Source organism: Megascapheus bottae, chromosome 1, assembly GCF_031878675.1.
Source record: "Megascapheus bottae isolate mThoBot1 chromosome 1, mThoBot2.hap1, whole genome shotgun sequence".
NCBI lineage: Eukaryota > Metazoa > Chordata > Mammalia > Rodentia > Geomyidae > Megascapheus > Megascapheus bottae.
In genome coordinates this window covers 30408795-30422796 of record NC_143509.1, presented here as the reverse complement: position 1 = coordinate 30422796, position 14002 = coordinate 30408795, and the positions used below count along the sequence as shown (strand labels likewise).

The 14002-nt window shown below is 50.7% G+C and overlaps 1 protein-coding gene across 1 annotated transcript; it reads left to right on the top strand.

Moving 5' to 3' along the window:
- The first annotated feature begins 1585 nt into the window (after nucleotides 1–1585).
- Nucleotides 1586–8050, top strand: Angptl4 (angiopoietin like 4). The gene is made up of 7 exons (XM_090341654.1): nucleotides 1586–2087; nucleotides 2270–2380; nucleotides 2521–2638; nucleotides 4974–5087; nucleotides 5989–6084; nucleotides 6178–6459; nucleotides 7407–8050. Exons 1-7 carry the CDS (start codon nucleotides 1761–1763, stop codon nucleotides 7586–7588), a joined length of 1230 nt encoding a protein of 409 aa, XP_090197780.1. The 5' UTR covers nucleotides 1586–1760; the 3' UTR covers nucleotides 7589–8050.
- Nucleotides 8051–14002: the final 5952 nt, after the last annotated feature.

Genomic DNA, 14002 nt, shown 5'->3' with positions numbered 1-14002 from the left:
AAAAAAATAATAAAAGCCTAGCTTTGAAACAAGGTCTCATTCATGTTGTCTTCCATGCCCGCCCCCCCATCCTGGGGCTTGAACTCAGAGCATAGATGCTGTCCCTGAGGTTCTTTTGCTCAAAGATAGCACTGTACCACTTGAGCCCTAGTGTCACTTTCAGCTTCTTTCTTTCTTTCTTTCTCTCTTTCTTTCTTTCCTTCTTTCTTTCTTTTTTTGTGCCAGTCCTGGGGTTGAACTCGGCCTGAGCACTATCCTTGGGCTTTTTCAAGGCTAGAGCTCTACTGCTTGAGCCACAGCACCACTTCCAGCTTTTTCTATGTATGTGATACTAAGGAATCGAACTCTGGTCTTTGTGCATGCTAGGCAAGCACTCTACCACTAGGCCAAACTCCCAGCCCCACTTCCGGATTTTTCTGAGTGGCTAATTGGAGATAAAAGTCTCAAGGACTTTCCTGCCCTGGCTGGCTTAGAACTGAGCTCCTCAGATCTCAACCTCATGTGTAGCTAGGATTAGAGGTGTGAGCCACCAGAGCCCTGCACATTGACTTCTTTTGCCCCAATGCTGTCCCTGCTCTAGGCTCAGAGTGCTGGGGTCTCTCTACCTGACAGCCAGAAAATTCCACCTGGAAGGGGGGGGTGAGGGATGAATGAAAGTGAATCTGAATGAAAAAATGAATGCATGCATGAATGAGTGAACAAATAAATGAGAGCAGGAATGAATGAGTGAATAAATGCATAAGGAAATGAATGAATGAATGAAGGGGATGAGTGCATAAATGAGTGAATGAGTGTATGAGTAAGTAAATGAATGCGTGCGTGAATGAATGAATAAAGGAATGAATAAACAAAGGCATGACGATTGAATGAATGAGGGAATGAGTTCCCAAAAGAAGGAATGCATGAATGAGTGCATGTGTAAATAAATAAGGGACTGAATGAACAAATGAAGACATGATGAATGAGTGAATGAGGACTGAACTAACAAATGAACCAAGGAATGCCTGCACGAATGAATGACAAGGAGGGAAAATGAGGAGGGAAAGGAACGAATGAGGGAATTAATAAACCAATATCCGAGGGAATGAGTGAACGAGTGAACAAATGAATGAATAAATGAAGGGTGTAGGCGATTTGGGGGGGGTGAGGGCAGGAGGGGGCTGGGGGAGTGTGAGAGCTATGAACTTTCTAGGAAAGGGGTGGGGAGCTCCAGCCTGGTGTGGACCCCTGGAGTGAAATGGGGAAGTTTTGGGGTTCCGGGGGGGGTCTCCCCATCTTGCTGAGGGGAGGCAGAGACCTTTTCTGAGTCTTTGGCTACGGGATATGGGGGCGCCCATGGCAAATGGGCGAAGCCAGCGGGGACCTGGGGAAGGGAATCGTGTGGGGCTGGGGCGCTTTGCATCCTCTGGAAGTCCCTCACCCTACCTAACCACCAGCCTGTCCCCACCCCCGCGCCCCGCCCCGCCCCCGGCCCGCCCGCGCTCCGCCCCCGGCCTCCTCTTCCCCAGCCCGCGCCCGATTTATAAAAGGGGGGCTCGGGCGCGGTGGAGGAGGCTGAGCCGGGCTGGCTTGGACGTTGCAAGTACCAGTCCCTCCCTCCTGTCCGCCTGTCCATCTGTCCGACTCCCCAGCTGCTCGGGACTCCCGTCGGGTGTCCAGCCGTCAGCCGCCGTCGTCGTCGTTGCATCTGGAAGCGATCGGGACCCTCCCGTCCCCCCCCCTCCGAGTCCCTGCACCCCGGTGCCCAGTGACCCGACGTCATGCTCTGCGCCCCGACGGCAGGCGCGGCTCTGGTGCTGTGCGCAGCCACCGCCGGGCTGCTGCGCGCCCAGGCCGGCGCCGCCCCGCCGCCCGAGCCGCCCGAGGCCCCGCGCTTCGCGTCGTGGGACGAGATGAACGTGCTGGCCCACGGGCTCCTGCAGCTCGGCCGCGGGCTGCACGAACACGTGGAGCGCACCCGAGCGCAGCTGGGGGCCCTGGAGCGCCGCCTGGGAGCCAACTCAACCGGGGTACCCTCCATGCACCCCCAGAATCCAGGCGCCGTGGCCGGTGGCGAGGCGGCTCCCGAGATCCTGCGCGATCTCCAGGTAGGAGAGGCCTGGATGGGGAGACAGGAGGGATCACGCCCGGGGCTCTCTGGAAGCTACTGCTTTGGTTGCCAAAGGATGGACGCTGGGAAGGATGGGTGGGGGGGAGGATGGATGGAGAGGTTGGATACCTGGGGCCAGCTTCTCAGTGAGGCTTGACCTTCCCTCTCCTCCCTCCCTAGACACAGCTGAAGGTTCAAAATGGCAGGATCCAGCAACTGTTCCTCAAAGTGGCTCAGCAGCAGCGACATCTGGAGAAGCAACACCTGAGAATCCAACATCTGCAGAGCAAGGTACCCTCTGGAGGAGCCGGCCCAGCTGGGGAGAATGGGGCAAAGCCCGGCAAGGTTGAGCCTGTCCTGTCGCTCCCGGCTGGCATCAGGCTGAACAAATCTAAACTTTATCTCTCATCCACCTGCTTCTCCCAATCTAGATTGCTCTCTTGGCTCCCACTCACCTAGACAACGGGGTGCCCCAGCCTGCCACTAAAAAGAGGCTCCCCAAGATGGCCCAGCCTTCTGGTCTGGCTCCCAACACCACCGGCTTACACAGTGAGTGTTTGATCTTTATGCTGTCCTCCAGCACTGCCCCCCAACTCACCCCCCCACCATTTTCTATCCTAGTCCCCATCTCCTTGTGGCCCCCCCCCTTAGGGGTCAGAGGAAAGTGCTGCCCCAAGTCCTTTGAGCTCACCAAAGGAGGGGTGATCGGGAGAACCCCTCACACCTCAGCCCTGACCCTACCTGGCCAGGACACCCTACTTTTCTTCCCAGCAAATCCTTCCCCATAGTAGTTGGAGTTGGGGCATGACAATGAGGAATTTAAACTATATTAGAGAGAATGAGGGAGGAAATCCCCCACCCCCAAATCCCAGTCCTAAGGGCTTGAACTCAGGGCCTGAGTGCCTGTCATATAGCTTTTTCCCTTCAAGGCTGGTGCTTTACCACATGAACCACTTGAGCTTCTTGGTGATTAATTGGAGATAAAGAGTGTCATGGATTTTTTCCTTCCTCTGGCTGGCTTTGAACCCAGATCCTCAGATCTCAGCTTCTTGAGAAGCTAGGATGATAGGAATGAGCCACTAGCCTCAGCCTAGGCTCACAGGCCACATACACTTTAAATCTTACAAATTCAAAACTCCTGGTCCCTCATACCTTTTTCTGTTTCCCAAATCCCCATCCAGCCTACACACATTTGCACATATGCACACACACGTCCATACAGAATAAACATTGTGGTTTTTTTTGGGGGGGGTGATACCTTTACGCCCTTTATTGGGCACATTTTCAAGTCCACCCTCCCCCATCCCAAACCTTAGCACATATCCATCTGACACAAGTTCTCAGTTCCCGCCCTAAATTCATGTTCACCCTGTCATCTCACCCCGGCATCTGTGGCTGTCCAGAGCCAACTGGGTGAAAGTTTGGATCCCCCACTTCACACCCAGGGTGGCTGGGCTGGCTGGTGGCTGGCTTTCAGCCTTGTAGGCTTTTTTATTTTTTTAAGGCACACCCCTCCCCCACAGGCAGCTGTGTGTAATCTTGCTGGGATGAGGAGCAATTTGGGAGGGGGTGTGGTGGGGGGGAGCAGCAGGCACAGGCCCTGGCTTGAGAGAGACGGTGGAGGAGAAAAGGAGGGTATTGTGAGGGGTTGGGACTCCCAGAGTCAGGCCAGCCAAGTAGGGGAAAGTTCAGAACTGGTGATACAAACATCTGGCTACGAAGCTGACGGCTTGGCCAGCTGCCTGTCCTGATTGGATGAGAGGAAAAGTAGGGAAAAGGGGAGCTGCCTGAGGGGCCGGAAAGTGTCCTTCTGGGGTTCAGAGCTGGCTCCTCTGAGGGGTGGTGGTGGAATATACTCACTGGAAGAGAGTCCCCGCCTGCCCCCTCCCCCAGGACCTTTCCCCTACTTTCCCAGCTGGGCTGGGGGGGCAGGCCCTCCGGATCCTGATGGAGTGCCAAGACCAAGTTCCTTCTTGCCTTTTCTCCTCCCTTCCCCCTTCTCCCTCCAGTTTTGTTCACTAAGCTTTCTCACAGGGAGGACAGAGCCTTAGTCACCCCAAGCATCATCTAGACACCATCAGCACCCCCCTTCACTATACAAGTCACAGTCCTCTGTACTGAGCTCAGCATCTCCCCCTCTTTCTCTCCTCCAACCCAGATTTCTCCTAATCTTCATTAAAACAGCTCCTATGGTCTAAGACCAGGGTGGAGGGCAGGCTAGGGAGGGAGCTGTTTTGTGTCTGTGGCTTCTAGTGGGAGGGAAAAGGAAGACACCCCCAGATAACTTGAGTGGGGTTTGGTCTAGATCCCAGATGGGGGCCCACCTGGGCAGACAAGCAGCTCCTGTCAATTCCCTGTGCCAGGAGCCTTTGTGGTTCAGAAAGGGTGGGAGGAGATAGAAAAGAAGCCTCAGTGTGCAGCAAGGGTAGAGTACAGCCCGGCTCCATGGTTCATGCCTGTAAATCCCACCTACTCGGGAAGCTGAGGTCTGAGGATCGAGTGGAAGCCAGTCCAAGCAGGAAAACCCGTAAGACTCATATCTCTCAATTAATGAGTAAAAAGTTGGAAGTGGAAGCTGTGGATCAAGTGGTAGAACACCAGCCTTGAGTAAAAAAGCTAAGGGACAGAGCCTAGACCCTGGATTAAAGCCCCAGCTACTGGACCCAAAAGAAAGGGGGTGGTGGGGGTGCAATGTGGGAAGAGGGAGAACGGTCCTCAGTAAGCCTGGCCAATCCTACTGAGGAAGAGCCTAGGCTGATGGCAGAGTCCTGATGGTGAGATTGCCTTTCACCCACTGTACACCGCCTCCCCAGCCCTCAACCGTGCCGGGGCTCCTGACACTCCGGGGTTTCTCTCCTGCATCATCTCTTCTGTCTGCCTTTAGGGCTACCTAAGGACTGCCAGGAGCTGTTTGAAGGTGGTCAGCGGAAGAGTGGACTTTTCCAGATCCAGCCTCAGGGGTCCTCACCATTCCTGGTCAACTGTGAGATGACCTCAGGTAGGAGGCCGTGACGCACTGGGGGAACCCTCTTCCTTTGCACAATCCTGGTGCTGCTTTTAAGATGCAGTCAATTAGCCTGGTGCTGGTGGCTCACACCTGTTATCCTAGCTACTCAGGAGGCTGAGATCTGAGGATCACAGTTTGAATCCAGCCCAGACAGTTAAGTCTAAGAGACTCTGATCTCCAAAAGAGCTAAAAGTAGAACTGTGGCTCAAGTGGTAGAGTGTTAGCCTGAAGGAAAAAAAAACTTCAGGGATAGTGCCCAGGTCCTGAGTTCAAGCCCCAGGACCAGCACACACACACACACACACACACACACATACACACAAAATGCAGTTGTAGCTGGATGCTGGTGGCTCACGCCTGTCATCCTAGTTACTCAGGAGGTTGAGATCTGAGGATCTGGTTTGAAGCCAGCCTCGGCAGAAAGCCCATGTGAGAATCTTATCTCCAATGAACCACTGCAAACTGGAAGTGGAGTTGTGGCTCAAAGTAATAGAGTACTAGCCTTGAGCAAAAAGAGCTCAGGAACAGTGCCCAGGCCCTGAGTTCAAACCCTGCAACTGATTCTCACCCCCCCCCCACAAAAAAAAAAATCTAATTGTACATAGCACAGAGGTAGAACACTTGCCTAGCATGTGCAAAGGCTCTCGATTCAGCCCACCTCATCTCCATAAATGAATTTTCTATAGTTAATCCCTGTGGCTAGCGTTGCAGATTTCTTCCAGCCCCTTTTCCCTGCCATTCCTTGAGACAAAGTTGTAGTCTTGATCCTCTGCCTGCTCACCATGCTTCTGCCTCACTTTCCTTCCCGTACTCTCCCTGAGTTGGGGTAAGTCTCAAGGTTGGGGAGCCTGTAGGGTCACCCTTTTGAGGAAGCACCTCTCTCTCTGGACAGAGGGGGGCTGGACCGTGGTTCAGAGGCGCCAAGATGGCTCTGTGGATTTCAACCAGCCTTGGGAAGCCTACAAGACAGGCTTTGGGGACCCCAAAGGTAAGGTGCTTCAGGACTGCGTTAAAGACAGGGAGGGGGAAGAGGGGTCTGGGGAGGCCAGCCCTCCTCATCAGGCAGTCTCTCCCCCTGCAGGCGAGTTCTGGCTGGGCCTGGAGAAAATGCACAGCATCACTGGAGATCGAGGGAGCCGCCTGGCTGTGCAGCTTCAGGACAGGGATGGTAATGCCAAATCCCTCAAGTTTTCCGTGCACCTGGGCGGTGAGGACACAGCCTACAGCCTGCAGCTCACTGCCCCCGTAGCCAGTGAGCTGGGAGTCTCCATTCCTACCTCCAATGGCTTCTCCCTGCCCTTCTCCACATGGGACCAGGACCACGACCTCCGAGGGGATCTCAACTGTGCCAAGAGCCTCTCTGGTGAGCAAGCTTCATCTTCAGCCTATCCCGCCTCCTCCTACTCCAGGGTCCCCTCTTCACCTTCTTATGGCGCTGTGACACTTTGCTTGATTACACCTCTGGCCTCAGTTTATTCTGCCTCTAAAATGGGTTGAATGGTGGCACTCACTGTGAGGGATGGTTAGGAAAATTCAGTGAGAGATTGGTGGGATGGGACAAAGGTGAGACACACCTGGGCCTTATAAAAATCAGAGGCCGTGGCTGGGAGTTTGGCCTAGTGGTAGAGTGCTTGCCTAGCATGCACGATTCCTCAGTACCACATACATAGAAAAAAAAGCCAGAAGTGGTACTATGGCTCTAGTGGTAGAGCACAGCCTTGAGGAAAGCTCAAGGACAGTGCTCAGGTCCTGAGTTCAGTTCCCAGGACTGCCCCCCCCCCCCCCAAAAAGAAATCAGAGGCAAAGCCTTGGCTCTGTAGAAGAGATAAAATTACCTTGTCCCTCCCCTTTTTTTCTTTTTCTGCAGTACTGGGGTTTGAACTCAGGGCTTCTAAAGTGAGCCGTGCCCCCAGCTCTTTTTTTCTTTTTTAGCTATTTTTCAGGTAGGGTCTCTCATTTCCGTCCACACCCAGCCTCAGATCCCAGATCTTCCAATCTGCGGCTGGAGGGCCAGGCGTGGGTGTTCTGACTTGTTGGACTCATTAACATTTTCCTCCACTGACCTTGAACTGTGTGATTCCTTTGATCCCCACTTCCCAAGTAGCTGGGATTATAGGTGTGAGGCACTGTGCCTGGTGGGAAATCTTCACTAAGACTACCTTGTTCCTATGGCCGAAAAGCCCCTTCTCCACGTCCCTCTACTTTGCCACTGCCTGGGTGTCCTTTGGGCTAGCTTGTCCACCACTCCCGGGGTTGTCTTCTGCATGGAGAACGCAGGGTCTTGACCTTGCCTTCTGTCTGACCTTGCAGGTGGATGGTGGTTTGGCACCTGTGGTCACTCCAACCTCAATGGCCAGTACTTCCATTCCATGCCCCAGCAACGGCAGCAGCGTAAAAAGGGAATGTTCTGGAAGGGCTGGCGGGGTCGCTACTACCCACTGCAGGCGACCACCATGCTGATCCAAGTCACAGAGGACCCAGAAGCCTCTTAGCCTCCCAACTGGGGGCCTGGTCCCAGGCCCAGAAGGACAATGGCCTTGACTTTGGCTCAAGGAATTCCGAGCTCTCTGTGTCCGGTTGAGGGACGCCCAGCAGGGCTCACGTGGAGCTTTGTGGACAGAGAAGAAGCCCTTGACTGGAGGGGACCCCCATTTCTGAGGGGGGAGTCCTGCGTAATGAGGAACACAGGGCGAGGCATGGTCCCTGGGAAAAACATACCATGATGGGGTGTGCAGTGTGAACCCCACCTCTTGCCTGCCCGAGGAGTTGAGGATGCAGAGGGATCACTCTGAAATGGCCAGGCAGGCCTGGCTGGGGAAATGGGGATCCCTGGGATTGGGGGGGTCCTCAGTACCCTCCTGGTGCTCTTGTTTGGGGGATGCGGTGGTGCCAGTGCAGACCTCCTGGCGGAACCCCCCTGGGATTCTTGGAATAAAAAGCAACCTGGGAACGTCGTATGCCTTGTTCTTTGGTTTGTTTTGATAAAGCAGTTGTAAAGTCCAAGGAAATGGACACCCCGTGGTGTGGAGTGAGTCCTTGGTGGGTGAGGACAAGACTGGCTGGTCCTTTCTGCCACCTCAGCCAAGCCCCTGCTAGCCTATCCCAGCAACCCACCTTGAACTCAATATGATATGATTCACCAAACCCACCCAAACCAATGCCCTGGTACAGTTCAGTCACTGTGGAAGAAAATTCTTTTCCAATTGTATTTGTTTTTGTGTATTTATGTATTTATTTGCCAGTCCTGGGGCTGAAACTCAGGGCTTGGGCACTGTCTTTGAGCTTTCTCAAGGCTAGTGCTCTAACACTTGAGCCACAGCACCACTTTCAGCTTTTTCTGTTTATGTGGTATTGAGGAATCGAACCCAGGGCTTCATACATGCTAGGCAAGCACTCTACCACTGAGCCACATTCCTAGCCCCCCCTCTCCCAATCATATTTAATAAATACATTACAGTTCATTTTGTAGTGGTTGTTGTTGGCGTGCTTGTTTGAATTTCGGGCTCTTGTGCCTGACATATTCTTCAAATCCATTTTTTATTTTTTTTGCCAGTCCTGGGCTTGGGCTCAGGGTTTGAGCACTGTGCTTGGGTTTTCTCAAGGCTAGAGCTCTAGCACTTGAGCCACAGCACCATTTCTGGCTTTTTTTTTTCTATGTATGTGGGACTGGGACTGAAGAATTGCATCCTAGGCCATATTCCCAGCCCTTACTGACATAACTTGATATTGGTTTTGGTTTGGTTGTTCTAAGTAATTAGAATCTGGCATGTACTAGAAGCTTCTGGAATGTCTCAGTTTAGATCAGTAAAAGTTCAAGGGCATGGGACCGGGAGTTTGGCCTAGTGGTTAAAGTGCTTGCCTAGCATGCATGAAGACCCGGGTTCGATTCCTCGGTACCACATACATAGAAAAAAGCCGGAAGTGGTGCTAAGGCTCAAGTGGTAGAGCTCTAGCCTTGAGAAAGTCCAAGGACAGTGCTCAGGCCCTGAGCTCAAACCCAGGACTGGCAAAAAAAAAAAAAAAGAAGTGTAAGTAGGGGGCCGGGAGTTTGGCCTAGTGGTAGAGTGCTTGCCTAGCATGCTGAAGTTCAAGTGGTAGAGCTCTAGCCTTGAGAAAGTCCAAGGACAGTGCTCAGGCCCTAGTTCAAGCCCAGGACTGGCAAAAAAAAAAAAAAAAAAATGTCAAACAAGAACTCAAGGCCCTGAGATTCGATCTCTAGTGCTGGTACAAAGGAAGAAAAAAAAAAAAAGATTTCTCCTGTAGCTCTGTGCCAGCGGTGGCTCACACCTGTAAACCCTAGCCACTCAAGAGGCTGAGATCTGAGGCTCATGGTTTAAAGCCAGTCTGGAGAAGGAAAGTCTATAAAACATTTTTTTTCTCGGTTGTAGGGCTTAAACTCTGGGCCTGGGTGCTGTCCCTGAGCTCTTCAGCTCAAGGCTACCACCCTACCCCTTGAGCCACGGCGCCACTTTTCATTTCCTGGTGCTTAACTGAAGATAAGAGTCTCTCAGACTTGGCGGGGGGGGGGGGGGGGGGGGGGGGGGGGGGGGGGGGGAGGGTGTTGGTCTAGTGGTTGAGTGCTTGCCTAGCATCCTTAAAGACCCTGGTTCAATTCCTCAGTACCATATATACATAGAAAAAAGCCAGAAATGGTGCTGTGGCTCAAGTGGTAGAGCTCTAGCCTTGAGAAAGCCCAAGGACAGTGCTCAGGCCCTGAGTTCAAGACCCAGGACTGACAAAAAAAAAAGTCTCTGCCTCCTGAATAACTAGGATTACAGGCTTGAGCCACTGTGTCCAGGGAGATAAAAGTTTTATAGACTTAGCGAGCAGAGGTGGCTCAGCCTGTAATCCTAGCTATTCAGGAGGCTAAGATCTGAGGATCTCAGTTCAAAGCTAGCTCAGGCCTAAAGTCCATGAGACCTGTATCTCCAATTAACCACTAGAAAACCAGAAGTGATGCTGTGGCTTAAGGGGTAGGGCAGAAGCCTTGAGCTGAAGAGCTCAGGGAAAGTGGCCAAGCCCAGAGGTCAGGCCTAAGAAAAACTAAAGACTAAGAAAAACAAAAAACAGGGCTGGGAGTTTGGCCTAGTGGTTAAAGTGCTTGCCTAGCATGCATGAAGACCCGGGTTCAATTCCCCGGTACCACATACATAGAAAAAAGCCGGAAGTGGTGCTGAGGCTCAAGTGGTAGAGCTCTAGCCTTGAGAAAGTCCAAGGACAGTGCTCAGGCCCTGAGCTCAAGCCCAGGACTGGCAAAAAAAAAAAAAAAGAAAAACAAAAAAACAAAAACAACTTTTATCTCCAGTTAACCACCCAAAAGGCAAAAGTAGAGCTGTGGCTCAAGTGGTAGAATGTCAGCCTTGAGTGAAAAAGCAAGACACATGCACATACTATTTCTCTCTCTCTCTCTCTCTCTCTCTCTCTCTCTCTCTCTCTCTCTCTCTCTCTCTCTCCTCCCTCCCTCCCTCCCTCCCTCCCTCCCTCCCTCCCTCCCTCCCTCCCTCCCTCCCTCCCTCTCTCTCTCTCTCTCTCTCTCTCTCTCTCTCTCTCTCTCTCTCTCTCTCTCTCTCTCTCTCATGGTTATGGGGCTTGAACTCAGTGCCTGGAATTGTTCTTAAGCTATTTAGCTCAAAGCTAGTTTTCTACCACTTTGAGCCACAGCACCATTTCTGGTTTTCTAGTGGTTAACTGGAGATGAGTCTTGCAAGGCTTTCTTGCCTGGGCTGCCTTTGAACCATGATCCTCAGATCTCAGCCTCCTGAGTAGCTAGGATGGTAGGTGTGAGTCTTTGGTATCCAGCTACACACACAATGCTCAATCCTATTTTTCTTCCTTCTTTTTTTCTTTCTTTTTTTTTTTTTTTTTTTTTGCCAGTCCTGGGACTTGACATCAAGCCTGGTCACTGTCCTTGGGCTTTTCTTAAGGCTAGAGCTCTACCACCTGAGCCATAGCATCACTTCTGGCTTTTTCTATGTATGTGATACTGAGGAATCGAACCCGGGTCTTCATGAATGCTAGGTAAGTGCTCTTACCAGTAGGTCAAACTCCTGGCCCTGTCCTTGGACACATTTGCTCAAGATTAGTGCTCTGCCACTTGAGCCACAGTACCACTTCCAGCTTTTTCTGTATATGTGGCACTGAGGAATCAAACCCAGAGCTTCATGTATGTAAGGCAAGCACTCTACCACTAGGCTACGCTCCTGGCCCTTGATCCTATTTCAATAAGTCCATAGTGCAAAGAAGGCCAGAGGTGTCACACGTGGAGGGGGCATGATTTTCTGGCAGGGAGAAGCGCATCTGTAAGTCCCCTGTCTCACAAGCATGAGGTCCAGGGTTCAAACTTCAGTGCTTACTACAGTCCAGTATTTATTAAGCAACTCTGGCCTGCGAAGCCTATACCAGATACCTGGCTACTAGAAGGGACAGAAAGGACTATGACTTCCTCAAATGACCCCGCACAGCTTTTCCTGCGACAGACAGGGCGACCTTTAAACGAAGGTCCAAACTGGGACACATTGGAAAATACAACGTGTTGTTAATCATTAAACTGATGACCGACTGACTGACGTCAAGAAGCTAATGACAGGACTTACTGACCCACTTTGAAAAATGGCAAATATATCTCCAGGACTCCGCCAAGCCAATATTATCTATGTCAACCAGTTCAGTAGCATGGCATTCAATGACAATGAGGCAATGCCCACACTTTAGTATTTTAATATAATTGTATTGTTATTATGAGGGCACTGTACAGAGAGGTTACCATTTCATAAGCAGAGTTAAAAAGTACGTTTCTGTTTTGGACAATGTCACTTCTTTGCTTTCCTGGTTCCCACTCCTGATTGCAGGTTTTATAATTCATTTTCCACATAGTGGATACTGTACATGATTACACTTATTTACCTTTTGTGATGTCCTCCCATCACAAAAAAAAAGAAAAGGAAAAAAAAAAAGGGCTAGGGGCTGGTGGCTCATGCTTATAAGCCTAGGTATTCAGGAGGCTGAGATCTGAGGATTTGAGTTTGAGGCCAACGTAGGCAGGAAAATGTGTGAGACTCAACTCCACTAACCACTAAAAGGTAGAAGTGGAGCTGTGGCTCAAGTGGTTAGAAAACCAAAACAAAATGGAGAGATGAATAATTCAGTGAGAGAGAGAGAGAGAGACAGAGACAGAGACAGAGACAGAGAGACAGAGAGAGCACCTTCACAAGCTTTGTGAAGCTTGTAAGAATGTAGGTAACCTCCTGAGACACATATTTGGAAAAAAACAAAATGTGCTACTTCTGGTTTTAGTGTGTGGGCTGGCTTTGAACTGTGATCCTCATATCTTGGACTCCTGAGTAGCTAGGATTAGAGGAGTGATCCACTGCACTGGACTTTTCATTTCTGTCCCTCCCTCTTCCTGTCTTTCTCCCTCCCTCCTTTCCTTCCTTCCTACTGGGGATTGAACTCAGGGCCTCAGTCTTTCTGAGGTATACTTCCATTCCACATGGGTGATTTTCCTGTCCCATGACCCTTCCTGGCTAGTGCTGGGGACACAATAGCTTCCCTGGGGTCCTGATGAAGAAAGACACTGAAGCCAGTGGTTGCCAGTGGTTCTCACCTGTAACTCTAGCTATTCAGAAGGCTGAGGTCTGAGGATGGTAATTCCAGGCTGGCCCAGGCAGGAAAGTCCCAGAGATTTTTTCTTTTGTACTGGTCTTGGGGCTTGAGCTCAGAGCCATAAAACTGTCCCCAAGGGTGTTTTTTGTTTTGTTTTGTTTCTTTTGGTCACTTGTAGAGCTTGAAGTCAGAGCCTGGATATTGTTCCAGAGCTCGTTCCCTCAAGGCTAGTGCTCCAACCTCAGCACCACATCCTGTTTTCTGGTGGTTAATTGGAGACAAGAGTAGTCCGAATCTTGGGAAATTTAGGAACTCTTGAGATTTGGTTCTGTTATTTTGTTTTTAGATAGCATCTCACAAATTGCATTTCAGGAAGGCCTCAACCTTGAGATCTTCCTGTCTTAGCCTTCTAAGTGCTGGAATTACAGTCAGAAACCACCAAACTGGCCTCACTTCTGGTTTTGATAGTGAGGAGGACATGAGATTAGATATGGGGAAAGAGGCCAATTTGTGTCTGGAGTGCTTGGTGGACAATCCCAAGGATGAGATTTAAGCAACAATAAGAGTTTTTATAATCAGCATGTGGCTCTCTGCTTTTCATGATTGATTACTGGTCTTTTTTTTTTTTGTCAGTCCTGGGGCTTGAACTCAGGTCCTGTGCACTGTCCTTGGGCTTTCTCAAGGCTAGCGCTCTACCATTTGAACTCCAGCACCACTTCCGGCTAAAAAGCTGGTGCATGTGGTGCCAACAAATTGAACCCGGGTCTTTGTCTTCGTGTATGCTAGGCAAGCACTCTACCACCAGGCCAAACTCCCGGCCCCTATATTTTATATTCAAATATCAGCTTGTATAACCTTAGATATATTCCAAACCTTAATACATGTCAGATATCTGTGATTCATGCTTATAAACCCAAGAGGCTGAGATCGGAGATTGCAGTTCAAAGCCAAACCAGGCAGGAAAGTCTGTTAAGACCCTTATCTCCAATTAACCACTTAAAAAGTGGAGATGTAGGCCGGGAGCATAGCCTAGTGGTAGAGTGCTCGCCTTGTATCCGCAAATTCCTGGGTTCGATTCCTCCGTACCACATACATAGAAAAAGCTGGAAATGGTGCTGTGGCTCAAGTGGTAGAGCACCAGCCTTGAGTAAAAAGTGTCCAAGGACAGTGCCCAGGCCCTAAGTTCAAGCTCCATGGCCGGCAAAAAAAAAAAAAAAAGGCTAAGGGACATTGTCCAGGTCCTGAGTTCAAGACCCAGTACTGACACAAAATAGGAATAAGTGATAATAATAATAATAATAATA